A 13,375-nucleotide genomic window follows, 5' to 3' on the forward strand; every position below is an offset into this window, starting at 1 on the left:
CTGTTTAAGCCTCAGCATCAACATCTGTAAAATGGAGTTAATCAACACCAGTAAGTGCTGTCGTATGATTTCAACGAAATACTCTGTGTAAAGCCCAGTGCCTGAGCACATAGTGAGAATTCAAGAAGTGTTAACTTATGATGTCTTACTTCATATTCTTCTAAAATGAGTAGCCTAGGGCTAATAGAAAAGTGTGTAATTTTATTTGAAATTTGTTTTTTAAAAATGTTTTTTCACCTGTTTTACTGCAGACTTTATATCAACATTCCAGGAGAGAATGAATATTTAAGCATGGTCTGATTACACTTATTTTTGGAGAAAAATAATCAAAAAGACTTTTTTTTTTTTTTGAGAAATAAATAAACTGTAAATTCTACTTGACAGGATTAAAATCCTAGCTCTCAAGAAGATCTAGTTTCTGCCGTCCACTCTCATCCCAAACCATGTTTAGATCCCTGTGCCTTTGCATAAGCTATTCCTTCTATCTGAAATGCCTCTGCCCTCCTTATCTACCTCAAAACCTACTGCTCATCCTTTAAAGCCCAGGTCAGACACTGCCTCCTATTTCTCCCTTCTTCCTTCTCTCTCTGTGCCTGATGCACCTTTTTGTCCCATACTTTATTGTAATGTACACACTTGTTTCTGCTATGAGACTGCAAAAAAATCATTTAAAGCAAGAACTCATAGGCTTTCCTGTAAAGCATTTCCTTAAGACCATGGAGGGGTGAAAAAGTCACAAGGGCTAAGAATAGTCATTTGAAAAGGCAGCTCCTCTCAAAAAACTTTTCTGTAGATCTTCTGTCTAAACATCCAAATTAAGGTAGAAATTATATTTTACACCTAAAGGTGTATATATAGATATAGATAGTCTGATTTTCACTTACTATACAAATATGAAGAATTTCTTTCTTTTAAAGAATTATCTATGACCCCATCAGCTTATCAGATCAACTATTTTTTTTTCATGTTTCCTTTCAGTTAAAAAACACATGCCCAATCTGCACATCCACTAGCGTTTACCTATACATTCCTCAAGGGAGCCCATAGTGCTATGTAGCAAGGCTACTCTATTTCCTTACTTCAGAGGTTGCCAAACTTCAGCTCATGGGACAGACCCAGGCTTGCCATCTGTTTTAATAAAGTTGTATTGGAACAAAAGAATGCTATTCTTTTATTTATTGTTGATGGCTGCTTTTGCACGATAACAACAGAATTGAGTAGCTGCAACAGAGACTGTATGGCCTACAAAGCCTAAAATATTTACTATCTGACACTTTACAGAAAAATTTTGCCAACCTTTGACCTAATTTATTCACATTTCCCCATATTCACTCTTCAGCCTACTCACTAAGAAAAATTGAAGCAACCAGAAAATAACTTCCAAAGACTCCCTATACCATGTCTACCCCTTTCCTGAATCTACACCCATATGTTCTTCTTTCTGCCTTAATTTTATGGATGAACTGTCCACAAGTCTATGAAGGCTAAGCCTCCACTAATGCACTAGGATCCCATACCCCACTTGCCAACTGAAGGATATGGCTCAGAAATGATCTCATATGACTCTCGTACCCACCTTTCCTTCTCCACTAGATCATTCTCACCAAAGTACAAATGGCAGTATGTTCCATCTTTACAAAAAATTTAAAACCCCCTCAATGCCACATCTCCCCTGTGGCTGTTGCTCCATTTCTCAGCCCCCCTTTCCACTAACACTCCTCAAGAGAGCAGTCTTCACACACTGTCTATATATGCTCTCTGTCCATTTTCTCTGAAACTTCCTCCAATCAGGTCTCCTCTCTCTTCCTTGCTATTAAAAGGGCTCTTATCAAGACCACTAATGAGCTCCTCATGGCTGAATCCAATGATCGGTTCCTAGCCTTCATCAGCTTGACATCATTTGACACTTGGATCCTTCTCTCCTCCTCCAGCTTCTAGGACATCATTCTCTCTTGGCTGTCTGCTACCGAACTGGCAAAAGCAAAATCTCCTTTGCTGTCATTCTCATTTTCCCAATCTCTAAACATTGAGTGCAGGGGTTTAGTTCCTGAACACTTTCCTTCTTCCATCTATCCTTAGCTATCCCTAGATAATCTCACCCAGTCTCAAGGCTTTAAATCCTACTTACATGCTGATGAGTCTCAATTCCATATGTCTAGTTTAGGCCTCTACAGATTCCTATTTCCTACTGTCTACTTGACATATCCAATTGCATATATAATGGGCGTCTCAAACTAAACATGTCCATAATGCTCTCACAAACCTGCTCCTCTGCAGTCTCCCCGTTCTCAGTGAGTGGCCCTTCTATTTTTCCAACCGCCTAAGCCCAACATTTGGAGTTATCCACGACTCTTACTCTCATACCCAATATTCAATCCACCAACAAAGCTTTCTTCAAAGTATACCCAGAGGACAATCACTTCTTACACCTCCACCCTCGTCTGAGCCACCTTCATCTCTCAGACCATTGCAATAGTCCCCTAACTGTTCTGCCAGCTTCACCTCTGCATACTTTCAATCTAATTTTCTCACAGAAGCCAGAGTGATTCCTTTAAAACAGATTATGTTACACCTCCGCTCAAAACCCTCTAACGGCTTCCCATCTTAGAGTAAAAGCCAAAGCCCTTACAATGGCTTACAAGGCCTTGTGTGAATCTGCACCCTCACCTGTCTTTTGTCACCCCCTCCCATTTCCCTCCTTGTTCACTTGCTCTAGCCACACTTCCTTGTGGTTCCTAGTATACGCCAAGTGCTGCACGCTCCAGCCTCAGGGATTGTGCGCTGGGTGCTCTCCTGGAACTTCTCCCCCAGGTGCCCCCAGGCTTGCTTCCTCCTCCTTCAGACTTCAGCTCAGAAGTCACCTGGGGCAACAAGGCTTTCTCTAATCTTAAATAGCCATCTGCCCCTAACCCCCACTCCCCAACACACACCTCTATCCCTTTTAGCCTGCTTCATCTTCTCCTTAGCACTTATCATCTGACACACTATGTATACTTGTTTATTTATTGTTCGTTTATTTATTGTTCGCTTCCTCCCAATCAATACATAAGCTCCGTTAGGACAGAGATTTTTGTCTGTTTGATTGTTATACTTCCCAGTGCCTAGAACAACGCTTACACATAGTAGGTGTTCAACACATATACTTTTGAATCAATCTATGAGAGGAATTAAAAGTAAAATTAATTGTTTATAAGTTTAATGTAAAATAACTTTGAAAACTAGTTTGAAATGTGTTTTAGCATTTCACAAATTTTCTGTTTAATTAATATTAGCGTTGTTTCTTACCCGAAGTCTCTATGTAGTAATGGGTAATTGCCTTCCAGTGATAAACAAAATCTTCTTGTAAAGGAAGAGAAGGTGCAAGCTACACAAACACAAACAAAAAGACCACAGCAATTAAGAAAATGGCATTAAAAGTTTCCCATTAAGTATAACTCTGTATTTGTCTACTAATGATGCAAAAGCAGCATAAGAATAAAGGGTGAGCTTTAATTTGATTCTTTATGTCAATATCAAAGAGAAACAAAATGAGTCAAATCCAAGAAAGTAAAAATGATTTATTAAGAAAGAGGACAAACACATTTATCAGCATTATTATTATATTATAGTATTGGGGGTTTTTTTTCCCCTCCCCTGACACTAGTTACTATATATATGGCTTCAAAAGTAACAGCGTTACAAGAAAACACAATATTCTATTACTAAAGTATCAGTAAAATGGAATTATCGATAACCAGGGATCTTTGTACCTAGGACTTTGAAATGCAAGACAGTAAAAAGGCTGCTATGTAATTAGTTACACATCACCAAAGTCAACCCTGTAATCAGATTAAAACTGTTCTGTATTTTCAATGACATACATTAGTGAATCTTTTCTTTTTAAGCCTAGATTAGGCAGTGCATATTTTTAGCAAAATAACTACATGAACAAGACACTACCAATTTAAATTCCACAAAGTCAAAAGTGCTTTATATTTTAATTTTGAAATTTACTTCAGAAGTTTTAAGACCAAAATTATATCCCTTCAGCCATCTCATAGCAAATTTACAAGTATTTCAAATGGGTGTTAAATGGATAGAAAAAGATTTGGATGTACCTTCTAAAACATTTTCTTGTCCTTAAAAAGAGTGAGAGAAAGAGAGAGAACTCTCTCTCAGTCCTAGTATCGTCAATAAATTTTGGTCAGAAAGTACAGAGTTGACCCAGTTTACTTAAGAACAAATAGGTTTCGGGCTTCCCTGGTGGTGCAGTGGTTAAGAATCCGCCTGCCGGGCTTCCCTGGTGGCGCAGTGGTTGAGAATCTGCCTGCCAATGCAGGGCACACGGGTTCGAGCCCTGGTCTGGGAAGATCCCACCTGCCGCGGAGCAACTGGGTCCGTGAGCCACAACTACTGAGCCTGCGCGTCTGGAGCCTGTGCTCCGCAAAAAGAGAGGCTGCGATAGTGAGAGGCCCGCGCACCGCAATGAAGAGTGGCCCCCGCTCGCCGCAACTAGAGAAAGCCCTCGCACAGAAACGAAGACCCAACACAGCTAAAAATAAAAATAAATAAATTAAAAAAAAAAAAAAAAAAAAGAATCCGCCTGCCAATGCAGGGGACACGGGTTCGAGCCCTGGTCCGGGAAGATCCCACATGCCGCAGAGCAATTAAGCCCGTGCACCACAACTACTGAGCCTGCACTCTAGAGCCTGTGAGCCACAACTACTGAAGCCGGCGTGCCACAACTACTGAAGCCCATGCGTCTAGAGTCTGTGCTCCACAACAAGAGAAGCCACCACAGCGAGAAGCCTGCGCAATGCAACGAAGATTAGTCCCCGCTTGCCGCAATTAGAGAAAGCCCACGTGCAGCAAAGAAGACCCAACACAGCCAAAAATAAAATAAATAAATTTATAAAAAAAAAAAAAAGAACAAATAGGTTTCTATTTTGGGAACCTAAACTATGGCAGCATAATCGTCCATTTTCATATATTCATCTAAACAGATGACCTAAGAGGTCATGTTACTCCTATACTTCTACTTGTTCCATTTTGATTTCTTGGAGTCTCCTGCAGGAACCTCAAAGTCCGAAACCCTGTCAAAACAATTTCCAAACTCTTGCACAAATTATAAGCATTGTTCATGACATCTTAAGTGTTTCAATCCAGAAGATGAACTGTACTTAGGAAAAAAATGGACCTGAAAAATTTTCAGCAATCATCAACATCTTAATGCTAGCTTTTTCATATGTGCGTATTCGTACCACTCTGAATAGTACTGAATTAAGAAAATATAAATATTCACCTCATTTCCAAATAGAATGCTATGAAAAACTTTAAAAGACTTTAAGATCTCTTAACAAAGGAGTTAAAACCTTTGGGATTAAATACTTCAAGAACATGGGGAAAGAAATAACTTGTAGGAGATTGAGAAAACAATTAAAAAGAAAAATAGGAAAGAAAGAATTAACTTGGAAAAATAATCTTCCTGAAATTTTTAGATTAAAAAGTCTGTTTTAATCAGCTACTTATTTTTAGAATCTTCCTCAAAACACATAAAATTTCTCTTGTTTTTTGGGCCTGGTTTTTTACACACCAACTTTATGTAGTGTCAACAATTATTATTAATTAATTATGTATTAACAATTGGGACAAACCCAAATGAAATTTGGTGTTTCAAAAAATGTACCTAGTTTCTTATGTGTAAATATTATGACTTGTTAAATTTTTCCAAGGGAATTTCCAGGGTATATATGGAATTACAGCATCCTTGTTCCAGATTATTTCACCCACGGGATTTAACTCTATTTACAAGGAAAGTTACTAAATCAGAGGTCTTAAATGATTTGTGTCCGCGCCTTTGCTGTTACAGTCAAATTCAAAGCAGGATGGTGTTGCTTACTTGTGAATCTCTTGTAGAAATTTGCTTTAAATAAGAAACCTATTTACGGAGACAGTGAAACAGTTCTAAGTTGCTAATAATTTAGTAACAATCTTGTTCAAACATGAATAAATTTTCTTATTTAAGTAAAACTTCCTAGTAAACTTGCCTCTTTCATTTCAAATTATAACATGCCAAATATATGTTTTATCATTACATAAAAACATTTACGCTCTGGGCTAAAAAAAAAAAAAAAAGATGTGTGAATCAGCATGAGGGGATTCTAATTTGAGGTAACTTCTTACAATACAGAGATTAAATTTTTGAAAATTCATGCGATCGATCACTATCTCAACCAATAACTGACCTGAATATCTAACGTGGATATCACTTTCTCTGAGAAGTCTTGCCAGACTTCCTGCCGAGGCTATAGTCGTTTCCAAACACATTTGTGGCACCCGCTCCCTGACTGACTGCTCACTCTCTCCCAGCCCTTGTCCCATGTTTGTAATTGTTGAGTTATCCATCTTCTCCACTAGATTGTAAACTCAATGAGTTTACAAAGATTATATCATCTTGTTCATCACTGAATCCCCAGTTTCCAAGTCAATGATGGCAAATAGTAAGCATTCAGTAACGTTTATTGAGTGAATAAACAGCAGTTGCTACCATTTAATGAGTAGTAATGTGCCAGGCACAGTGCTACAAAGTTTACACTTAACCATGTGGTCTTAAATTCTCACAATAAACTCTAAGACCACCTGAGTCATTAACTGACCTGCCCAAGGAAACACTACTTGTAATTAGAAACCTGGAATCTCTTTCTCCAAAATGCCTACCACACAAAAGGACCTACCTACATTGATAACTCAGATGAGAACTAGTTTTCTCAAAGCCACATCTGCAGTCTCACATGTATCATGAACATTCCATGCCCAGATCTTTTAAAATGCTTCTTCCCCGCTGCAACTTTCCAGACGCCCATCCTATCTTCTCTGCCTCTCCAAAGTCCAGCTCAAGTCTCACTTCCTCCAGGGAGCCTTCTGCAACTACTCCAACCCTAAGTGTTTACTCTCCTCCTCCTATAGAACTCACTGGCTGAACAATCATCCAGATAATAATAATAATGATTAACATTTATTAAGCACTTACTATGTGCCAGGCACGGCATTAAGCACTTCATATACACAATCTCATCCTAATTTTCACAACAATTCTATCAGATAGGTACAATTATTTCCATTTTACAATGAGGAATTGAAATGTACAAAGACTAAGTAACTTGTCTAGTGAAAAAGCAAGGGGCAGAGGCAAGCCTGGAACCCTGCTCTGACTGGCTCTAGGGGCTAGGCCACACTCTTGTGCACTGCTTGTACTTTAACCAGTGTTCTGTTTTGTCTCCCAATGCATTCTCACTGTGAACTCGCACTGTGCCATGCTTTCTTGGTGGGCTCATAAAATATTTACCGAATGACTAAAGGACTAAAGTTAAAGATCACTTGTTGGAAAAGAATACACTTAAGAAAACACTACATATATTTCATCTGATGCTTTCATTCCTAGTGCAGAGTAGATTTTTAAGGAATTGCTGGTCCCAACAATCATCATTAACTCAACTATAATTTAAAAAGAAAATGTTGCATTCAAATTCTGAAAGATGTCTTCCAGTGAATTAATTAGTTAAGGTAGATGAAACTTTCTTTCCTGACACTGTCCTTTATCCTCTTGGAATAAATCTGCCCTCAAGGATGGAACTGACTGGAATTTAAAAGATATTAGTCCCTGGCAGATAACCTCACATAGACAAAGGCCCTCAACAAATGTTGAATTGTACTAAATGGAAGGTGTTTTATTTATCCTTTGGAGAAGCTGTACTAAAATGATCCACCTCAGAACTACATGGAAGGCCTGATTTCAGACGTGTGACTTGTGGCAACTGGCTAAAAGAATAGATTCATTTCATAACTCTTACTGGCCAATCATTTGTATGCTGAGGGAAAACTGTCATTTCTGAAACAGGAGGCAAGAGTTACGTTACAGTTTTTGTTTTTGATCAAGGTGTGAATTTCTCCCCTAAATTCAAAATGCAGTCTATCAGCTTAATAACACATCTTCAAATACTGATCTTTGAAAACATCTTAGTTGTATTTCATCCTTGTTAAGTAGTTAACAGGAAATGTGAAGAAACCATTAATTAAATAAGGAAAACTCTACACTTAAACTCCATTTAAATGAATATGTATCTGGTTGACCCTAAAAAACCATTTGAAGGCTTATCCAATCGAATCAAGAAACCTAGGAAGGGACTTCCCTGGTGACGCAGTGGGTAAGAATCCTCCTGCCAATGCAGGGGACACGGGTTCGATCCCTGGTCCAGGAAGATCCCACATGCCGCGGAGCAACTAAGCCCATGCGCCACAACTACTGAGCCTGCGCGCTCTAGAGCCCCCGAGCCACAACTACGGAAGCCCGCGTGCCTAGAGCCCATGCTCCGCAACAAGAGAAGCCACGGCAATGAGAAGCCCAAGAACCACAACAAAGAGTAGCCTCTGCTCGCTGCAACTAGAGAAAGCCCACGCACAGCAACAAAGACCCACGGCAACCAAAAATAAATTAATTTAAAAAAAAAAAGAAAGAAACCTAGGAAATAATAATACCAAAACGGTTGAGAAAACATTAGAGATTCACACAATGACACAACTGAAAAAAGGTCATGTCAGAATCTGCTTATAGGATTATCTCCCATCTCTGTAGAATCCTGATAATTCTGATAATTGCCATACTGTATCAGAAAATGCTAATTGGGCATACAAATTAAAAGGAGTACAGAGAAAAGCTAATGAAATAAACTGAGGAATGGTAAGATTAGTACACAGAAAAAAAATGTCAAGGAAATAAAGAAATAGAACTGAATAAATGTAAACCAATCTTGGGCTAGGAAAAAAAAATATTCTTCAAATACCGCAAAGATGGCTTATTCAGCATTACACATGAGTTCATTCCCAAGAGAATGTTAAAAGAGGAAAAAAAAAAGTATGCCAAAAATTTTTCACAAGATTGAACCTCTTATCAAGGTAAACTGGGAAGTATCACAGCTGAAAACATTAATGCTAAGCAAATAAAAACATTACTTTTCTAAATGCAGTGCATTAACTCCTAGGACCAGGTGAATATAATCCACTCTTAACTTTTTCTCACTAACCTCAGCAAAGTAGAGAACCTGGATATTACAGAGCCAGAGTCAGACAATTTACATGGATAATCTGGTAGATGCTAACATATACAATTATAAAAAGATAACGCAGACAGAGAACACAGGTCTCTGGACAAAAATGAGTCTTTACTGGGAAAGCATGAAAGCCATCTTTCTTTTTCTAACTACTTATTTCTGTAAATATCAGCCTGAATTAGTAAAGAATATAAATAATGTAATAAATTTTTATTCCCAATTATCTCAGTATTTAGCTGTATTGAGTGTTAAAAATTAAATGTTTCTTGGTACTTTAAGTTAAGGAATAATATAAAATGTAAATATCACTGTTTTTTATAAATTTCAGTTAAATTCTTAAAATAAGGTGCTGTAGATTGATTGTGTATAAGCCAAGAAAGGAAAATTAAAAATTGCCTTAAAGTCTAAAACTGTCGTCTCCCTCATGAGTAATACTGCTCTTCACCTATGAAAAACCCTGTCTTGCTTGATTTGATACATTCATTTTCTCAAGAACTTGTAGTAGAGCTAAAATGACTCTTAAACATTTCCCACACAGCACTTAAAATAAAAATTGTATTGAAGTTTCGTTTCCATTACTGAGTTTTAAAAATCCATTTTATTTTTATCTGGCCATAAAAACTGTTCTATTGCAATTGGGTTTTGTTTTTTTTTTCCTTAAAGTTGTGTAGATTTGAATGTGCTGTATCACTCAAACTGAACATTGAAAGAGAATGACATTTTTAAAACTAGCAAAGTAAAACGTCTAGCAAAACTGCACTTGTTATGAACTTCACAGGGTGCATTTTTCAATTTGGGCAATTCTGCCAGCGTAAAGCAAAACAACCAGAGTAAAGCTACTCGACCCCTTTCACTGAAACAGCAGGAAGACATTTTCCTGTTAGTTACTTCTCTTTTATTAGTGTTAGGATATTTGAGTAATGTCTCCCTATGCTTGTGTCTAAAATCCTCAAAGGAGGGTACAATTGCAGGAAAAACGACGAGCGTCCAGGAAAGGAAGAGAAGAAAGGAAACAGATGGTCCCGGTGCTGTGTGAGGGCTTGGAAGCTGTCTAAAGCGCCCTCGACCAGACCCTCCAAACGCCTATTTCACATCAATCAGTAATGAGTTCGGCCGCAAGGCCTGTGAAAGCAAGAGCTGGCCAGACTACGAAACCGGGTCGGGTGGGCTGCTTCCTCGCCAGAGCCGCGCCCCCGGCAAGAGCACCCCTTCCTGCCTCCCCACCCCCCAAAACAAAACAAACCCAAGCAGTGTTAGGCCGCTTCTTTTGTCTTGGTCAACGCTGACCACTTGAGGTTAACGGCCAGGGAGTCCGGGGGAGAGCCCTGTGGCCTTGCCAGGTGCTCCCCGACTCCCCTGTCCCCACCGGAGGAATCGGGCGACCCCCGACCCAGGCCGGGGGGCCGGTCCTGCCGGGGACCCCCGCCCACCCTCCTGAGCGAAGGAAAGGGCTCCACGCCGGCCGGGAGCAGGAAGGAGAGCAGGGGGTCCTCTCGGAGCCAGGCCCGCGGCCCCGGCGCCCGCACGACCCCGCGGCGCCCGCCCCGGGCCTCGCCCTTCCGCGGGGCCGGGGACGCCGAGGGCCGGGCCGAGGCCGCCGGGCTCCCCCGGGGCCGGCGGGGGAGCGTAGGCCGGCCGCCATCCCCGACCTGTCGTGCGCCCGCAGCCCGAGGCCTTACCGCCTCCACGGCGTGCTGCAGGATGGAGGTGAACTTGGAGAACATCCTGTCCCGGGACTGCAGCAGCCTCTCCCGGGACGACCTGGAGAGCTCCTCGATCCGCCGCCGCCGCCCCTGCTGCGGCTGCCGGGGCCGCTCCAGAGTGAAGGCCGGTGCGGGGCGGGGAGGACGAGCAGAGGGCCGAGGCGGGCCCGGCCCGGCCGCTTCGGGTGTGCGCGGGCGGCGAGGCGGCTCCGGCGGGCGCTGCGACGTGGCTGGCGGCGAGGAGGGTGTCCCAGGCGGACTCCGGGCCCGCGACGCTCCGGCGGCGGCGGCGGCGGCGGCGGCGGCGGCGGCGGCGCCTCCGGCTCGGACACGGTGGCAGCTCGGCTCGGGTTCCTTCCCCCCGCTCTGCCCGCCGCGGCCTGCAGGGGGCGCCGCCGCGGCCCGGGGGTGGGGCCCAGCCAGGCCAGGCCGGCCCTGCGCCGCGGGGGCCACACGCCGCGGGGGCTGGAGAGGCACCGAGAGGCCGCGGCCTGCCTGGGGCGGGAGTCGGGCCTGGGCGCAGCCGCCCCCCTCTTCCGGCGATACGGTCGTTCTTACGTTTTAAAAATTCAGCCGTTCTCACTCACTTTGTTTCTCCGATGGAAGTAACATGCCGATTTTGTATGAAAACGTAGACATGTATGTATACAAAATTCAGAGGTTCGTCTTTTAAGGGCAGATTTGCAAGACCGGTAAGAAAAATCACAGTATTCCCAAGGCAAACAGGAACCGTGGGTTTAAATGCTAAGAATTAGAACGAATCAACTAATGCAGATGAAATGGCTTTACTAACTGTAAAACTTTATTATTATTTTTATTGTTGTTGTCGTTGTTATTATCATTTTATTTAGGTATTTATTTATTCAACATTAGAACAGGAAGCCCCAGATGGACAAATGGTAAGATGATTCAGTTATTAATTAGTAACATGTTTGATAGTTAGAAAATGTATTCAGTATAGCATTTTCTATTCAGCTTATCAGTTGATACTGGGAAACATCAGTGAGGGAGAAGAATCAGAAGGGGTTCTAGGAAATGCATAGGACAGATAAGTGGAGCTACAATGTAAGCGCTCGGATGGAGGCTTCTTAAAATACGGTGCAACAGTATATTTGTCAAGCCTTAAAGAAACAAGATTCGGGCTGGTAAAGTTTAGGTTGGGTTGATACAAATTATGAAAATGTTCATATCCTGGAGAACTTTGTTTTTGCTTGTATTGGCATTTTATCAAAAGAACCACTAAATTCTTGGTAAGATGAGGGTGGAGTAAGTGTTGCACAACCGGTGATGAAAATATGTATTTGTAACTGAATTAGTTGAACAGAGGAAAAAGGCAGAAAAAGTAGCATCAGTGCAGAGGGGTGTTTAGCGCCAGTCTCTGGAGCTGGGCAGCCTAGATTTAAATTCCAATTCTGCCACTCACTGTGGCAAGTTGTTTAACCTCTTTGTGCTTTTGTTTCCTCATCTGTAAAATGGGAGTAGCACCTACCTCATGAAGTTGTATGTTAATTCCTTAATATACGTAAAATACTTTAACATGCCCAGTCCATAGTAAGCGATGCATGGACAATTGTTATTATTATTGTTGTTGTTATTATTAGTAATAGTAGTATTTAACAAAATAATAGGGCCAGAAATCAAGATTTAAGGAGGAGACTTTAACTAGTCTTGTGTTCTTTTCTCTCCTGTTTTTGCTACCTCTGTCCTTGGATAGCAGGTAAATTTGACCTTAATTCCTTGTATAGTAGCCCCCAGAATGCTGGAGGCAAATTCTGTCATTTGCTAAAGATTGAAATGTGCTCCTTATCAAACTGTAGCTAATTGTGTCTGCTTCAACCAAGAGTACATACTGTTTATTATCGTTATTATTATTCAACAGTTTAAGATGGTTAGTCATATTATTAACTAATTATTTTCCTGACCTAATTGTCATACGTTTATATGGTGTTTTGTATTTTCATAATACCTTACAACCACTAATTGTATGAGGTCTGTTTAAAGCAGGCTTACTTAGAGTTGTTTGTATTTGACAATGCCTGTCGTTTGTATACTTAATATAAGCACAATAAGATATATGTTTTGCTCTAGATTAATATCAATATTTAGGATGATTCATCTATTCGATATGTAGTTTCCAAGACGTGCAAGTTGGACTAGAATTATAATAGAGCAGATACTCTTACTTATTCTCATCCTAGAATGACACTAACATTATCACCAGCCTTATGCATGGGCAGAGTTGAACCTACCTCAACAAAGTAGCTTATGACTTAAGAAAGCATAACAAGGGCTTTCCTGGGTCTCCAAAACACTTAGGTATGGGTGTCTGAAATTCCTCAATTAGAACTTTATTTCTTCATTCCTTTGGCTTAAGGCGAATAAGAAATTTAGTCCCTGCTTAAATTAAAATACTTTGGGGAGAGATAACACATTAAACTCTTATCTTTCATTACACCTGAGGGTGAATGAATTTAAGTTCTTTTCTGAATAAAGTTTAATCAGCAAGGACACAGAAAAATCTATAAAACTGAAACTCGGTTGGGATGGAGTTGAAGAAGAAATAGAGTTAGAGGATACCCACTTTCA

At 40.8% G+C, this 13,375-nt stretch overlaps 1 protein-coding gene across 2 annotated transcripts in view; it reads right to left on the minus strand.

Moving 5' to 3' along the window:
* FHIP2A (FHF complex subunit HOOK interacting protein 2A) overlaps positions 1-11,027 on the minus strand; it is a 34,613-nt gene extending 23,586 nt beyond the window's left edge. For both annotated transcript variants that reach the window (XM_061193073.1, XM_061193065.1), the window contains exons 1-2: positions 10,766-11,027; positions 3,286-3,364 (exon numbers count right to left, since the gene is read on the minus strand). In XM_061193073.1, the coding sequence (XP_061049056.1) occupies positions 3,286-3,364; positions 10,766-10,810 (124 nt within the window). In that variant the 5' untranslated portion in view covers positions 10,811-11,027. The remainder of the gene's footprint in view (positions 1-3,285; positions 3,365-10,765) is intronic.
* Between the last annotated feature and the right edge of the window lie 2,348 nt (positions 11,028-13,375).

The sequence above is a fragment of the Eubalaena glacialis genome, chromosome 1 (genome assembly GCF_028564815.1).
Source record: "Eubalaena glacialis isolate mEubGla1 chromosome 1, mEubGla1.1.hap2.+ XY, whole genome shotgun sequence".
NCBI lineage: Eukaryota > Metazoa > Chordata > Mammalia > Artiodactyla > Balaenidae > Eubalaena > Eubalaena glacialis.